At 58.1% G+C, this 3,775-nt stretch overlaps 2 protein-coding genes across 4 annotated transcripts in view; one reads left to right on the top strand and one right to left on the bottom strand.

The window, feature by feature from the left end:
• The window catches only part of TOR2A (torsin family 2 member A), a 7,452-nt gene extending 5,008 nt beyond the window's left edge, over window positions 1-2,444 (top strand). For 2 of the 3 annotated variants that reach the window (XM_006768536.2, XM_015567064.1), the window contains 3 exons: window positions 477-652; window positions 1,313-1,440; window positions 1,683-2,444. In XM_006768536.2, coding sequence (XP_006768599.1) covers window positions 477-652; window positions 1,313-1,440; window positions 1,683-1,927 — 549 coding nt within the window. In that variant the 3' untranslated portion in view covers window positions 1,928-2,444. Of the gene's footprint in view, window positions 1-476; window positions 653-1,312; window positions 1,441-1,682 lie in introns of those variants that run through there. The other variant, XM_006768537.2, reaches the window with a different exon arrangement.
• Window positions 2,445-2,521: 77 nt separating this feature from the next.
• TTC16 (tetratricopeptide repeat domain 16) overlaps window positions 2,522-3,775 on the bottom strand; it is a 12,896-nt gene continuing 11,642 nt past the window's right edge. Inside the window, 1 exon segment of the mRNA XM_015567135.1 lies at window positions 2,522-3,198. Within this exon segment, the coding sequence (XP_015422621.1) occupies window positions 2,522-3,198 (677 nt within the window).

A 3,775-nucleotide genomic window follows, 5' to 3' on the forward strand; every position in this document is an offset into this window, starting at 1 on the left:
GCATAAATTCATCTATGTTTGACAGTTACTATGACAATCAGGTTATGTTTTAGTAACTACACTTTTGCCCTTTACTAGTTTTAGCCACAGAGGTCGTGCCTCGGTCAAGCCTTGTCTAGTTCTGCTTTGCTGCAAACTCTAATTAAGCCTTTCCTGAGCTTTGACCTTAAAACCTTCCAGGATCGACATAGGGTAGAGTCCAGGGCTTTGCCATGTCCTCTGGTCAGCTTAGACTTTGCCAGCAGCATGACGGTTCCCAACAGGTTTGAGTCCCTGTTCTCCTGCCCACTTGCTGTTTGAACTTGGACAAGTCCCTGCCCTCTCAGGGCCACAGTTTTGCCATCAGTCCCATGAAGGGATGGTGCTCGCTGTGCGGCCATATCTTCCAGGGAAGGGGATTAATTCTTGCTTGGGAAGAAGTCTGGGGCTGGGGGAGTGTCTCCAGTCCCCCTCAAACTCCTGCCTCTCTCCTGCAGAAGGACCTGAAGAGCTGGGTCCAGGGGAACCTCACTGTTTGTGGCCGCTCCCTCTTCCTCTTTGATGAGATGGACAAGCTGACCCCAGGCCTGATGGAGGTCCTACAGCCTTTCCTGGGCTCCTCCTGGGTTGTGTATGGGACCAACTATCGCAAAGCCATCTTCATCTTCATCAGGTGGGTGCCGCTGTGACGGGGATACTTAGAGGCCTCAGCTATCCAGTCTTGGTCTGTGGTCCCCCAGCAGAATACCGTCCCCCAGGGCCCCATCAAACTTTCCCAAAGCCCCTCACCCCCTGATGGTGTCATTCAGGTGGCTGGCTTCCCCTTTGACAGTCTCGAAGCCCATTCTGGGCTCAGGCTTTCTGGTCCTCATTTTGTGGAAGCCCTGCTGCTAGCTCAAGAGTTTTCCCTCTTTTGTGGCCAGGAGGACACAGGCCTGGGAGAAACAGACTGGGCTTCTAGTATCACCTCCAAGAGTCCTTGCTATGTTTCCTCAGGCAAATTACTTCACCTCTCTGAGCTCCCATCTCCTCTCTGATCAGCAGGGCCAAATGAATGCCCCACTGTCCTAGAAGCTGGGTGAGGGGAAGTCAGTTTATGGGACTTAAAAGTGTTTTGTAAACTGTAAGGTGCATGGCATTTACAGGTGAATCTCTAGGGGTCCTGGTTGTGGACTCGCTCTGGAAAGGGAAGTGGTTCCTGTGGAATGTGTTGGTGGGTTTGGCTCCTGCAGGCACTGAGCTGGGCCCCCAGGCTCCAGCTGTGTTAGGTGGCATGTGGGAAGCAGGGCCAAATCCACTGTCTGGGTCTCGGCCCGGGTCCCCCTGGTTTTAGCAACACCGGTGGTGAGCAGATCAACCAGGTGGCACTGGAGGCGTGGCGCAGCCGCCGGGACCGCGAGGAGATCTGCCTGCAGGAGCTCGAGCCAGTCATCGCCCAGGCTGTGCTGGACAACCCCCTCCGTGAGTGCTCAGGAGCCCCACCCTGGGATGGCTTCACACCCAGGTCCATCGGGCTGGGAGCTGATGCTCTGCCCACTGACCCAGGACCTCCCAGCCCCGGCTCTATGCTCCTGGCTGTCCCAGAACCTGCCTGAGCCCTTAGCCGGAAGGGGGCTGAGAACAGTGTACCTACACTGGCCTTTGGGGGTAGAAACCCAGCTCTGTGAAGCTCAGCTGCTTTTCCCTATCATCCCTTCCGGCAGACGGCTTCTGGCGCTCGGGCATCATGGAAGAGCATCTCCTGGATGCCCTGGTGCCCTTCCTACCGCTCCAGCGGCACCATGTGCGGCACTGCGTGCTCAACGAGCTGGCCCAGCTGGGCCTGGAGCCAAGGGACGAGGTTATCCAGGCGGTGCTGGACAGCACCACCTTCTTCCCTGAGGACGAGCAGCTCTTTTCCTCCAATGGCTGCAAGACTGTGGCTTCCCGAATCGCCTTCTTCCTCTGACTCTCTGGCATCCTGTCCTCCCCACCTGGCCAGGCCATGCAGGAAAGCCCTGGGCCTTTGCCAGAGGGACCCTTGTCCTGACTCCTGCAGAGTGGGACCTAGAGCACAAATGGAAGATGAGGAGAAGTGTTGGCTAGGCCATGAGACAGAGGGTCAGGTGGGCCTCTTGGCTGGTCTGAGGACATCTTGGCCTTTGCTTCCTGCCCCGGGGGAAAGTGCTGGTCACCCCAGAACCTCAATGAGTCTTGACCTCACCCTGCAGCCTGAGCCTTCTTAAATGTGAATTGTAACTCAGGGACTGTGGCTCCTGGCTGCTCCCTCCCTCCTCAGCCTTTTCCCCTTAGCCCCTTGCCCTGCTACCATATCCCACACCTTGTCCCAGTTTTGTAAGCCAGGCTGAGACTTCTCAGTCCCCAACGATGAAGGGACTCATGCTGCCACTTGGGCCTGGTTTTTAATGTTTTTAATTTTGTAAAAGAAGAGAACAAATACAATAAACTTAGCCATGGGACCAGAGTAATGTTGGCTGAGGTTTCTAATCGCTGAATGCCGATGTGGTAGGATATCTCCCATCTCCAGCAAGAAGTGAGGGGCTCAGTGGCCCTTTTGGAGAGCAGTGACACTGCCAAGGCTGGGGTTCTGGCTCTGGTCCTGGATGACATCAGTCTTGCTGGATTCTGGGCTTGGGCTCTGGTTCCAGTTCTCGAGCACCTTGGCCATAATGAGCCACTGGCCCTCGCCCTGGGCGTCCTCCGTGTTGCTGGGGCTCCAGCTTGGGTCATCATCATTCTTGGTCTTGCTGGAACTTCGCATCAGTCCCCGGGTCCGGCCCTGGGTGCCCTCAGCCTTGATGGGGCTCCGCCTGTGAACCGCCTTGGTCTTTCTGAGCCTCTGCCTTGGGCCCTGGGTGGCCTCGGTCTTGGAGGGCTTTGGCCTTGGGCCCTGGGTGGCCTCGGTCTTGGAGGGCTTTGGCCTTGGGCCCTGGGTGGCCTCGGTCTTGGAGGGCCTTTGCCTTGGGCCCTGGGCGGCCTTCGCCTTGCTTGGCTTCTGGCTCTGGCTCCTCGTGACCTCGGTCTTGCTGAACAGCTGGCTCTGGCCCCTGTCTGTGGGGCTGAGGTTCAGGCTTGAGTCTTCCCTGTCCTTTCCCAGGTCTGAGGATTGCGTCCTCAGCAGGGAGGAATCAGAGGTGAGGGGCACAGGGGTGGCCGAGGTGCTCCTGTATTCCTGACAGGTAGTGGACGTCTCCGTCTCGGAGACAGACAAGGTCCTGACTGGGAAGAGCATGCCAAGAGCACCCATCAGGCCACCTTCCTGGCAGTTCCAGGAAACGGGGGCTCCTAGACCTCCCCTTGCTTGTATCCCAGAGGCCTTGCATGGCCAAGGGCAAGGCCTGCCAGCCCAGCCCTCCTCAGCAGCCTGTGCTTTGAGGGTGGGCCAGGGCTGCAAGGTAAGGGGGAGATACTGGGGGTCCTCTTGCCTGTCTCCGGCTTCCATGGTGCTGGCTGCTCCTTGTCCTCTGCATTCCAGCCACAACCAACAGCCTGTAGTTCGCCCTGCCCCACCCTCCCCGACCCCTCCGTCAGGTCCTGGAAGTCCCACTGGTCCCCCAAAGGCGGCTGAGTGCACCCACAGCCCTCCAGTGCACATCTATGCTGGCCTGGTTATCCATCTAGCTGCGCACCTTCTTCCCTCAGGACCAAGAGCTCCCGGGCGGGGCTGCGCTATTCGTGCCTGTGACCAGTGTGTGGCAAAGCCCAGCCCTGGGACTCGACGGCTCGTTGAACTGCACTGAATGGAAGGCCAGGGCTGGCCGCCGCCATTTCTATCCCGACCCCGGACTACTCACAC

The sequence above is a fragment of the Myotis davidii genome, unplaced genomic scaffold, assembly GCF_000327345.1.
Source record: "Myotis davidii unplaced genomic scaffold, ASM32734v1 scaffold142, whole genome shotgun sequence".
Lineage (NCBI taxonomy): Eukaryota > Metazoa > Chordata > Mammalia > Chiroptera > Vespertilionidae > Myotis > Myotis davidii.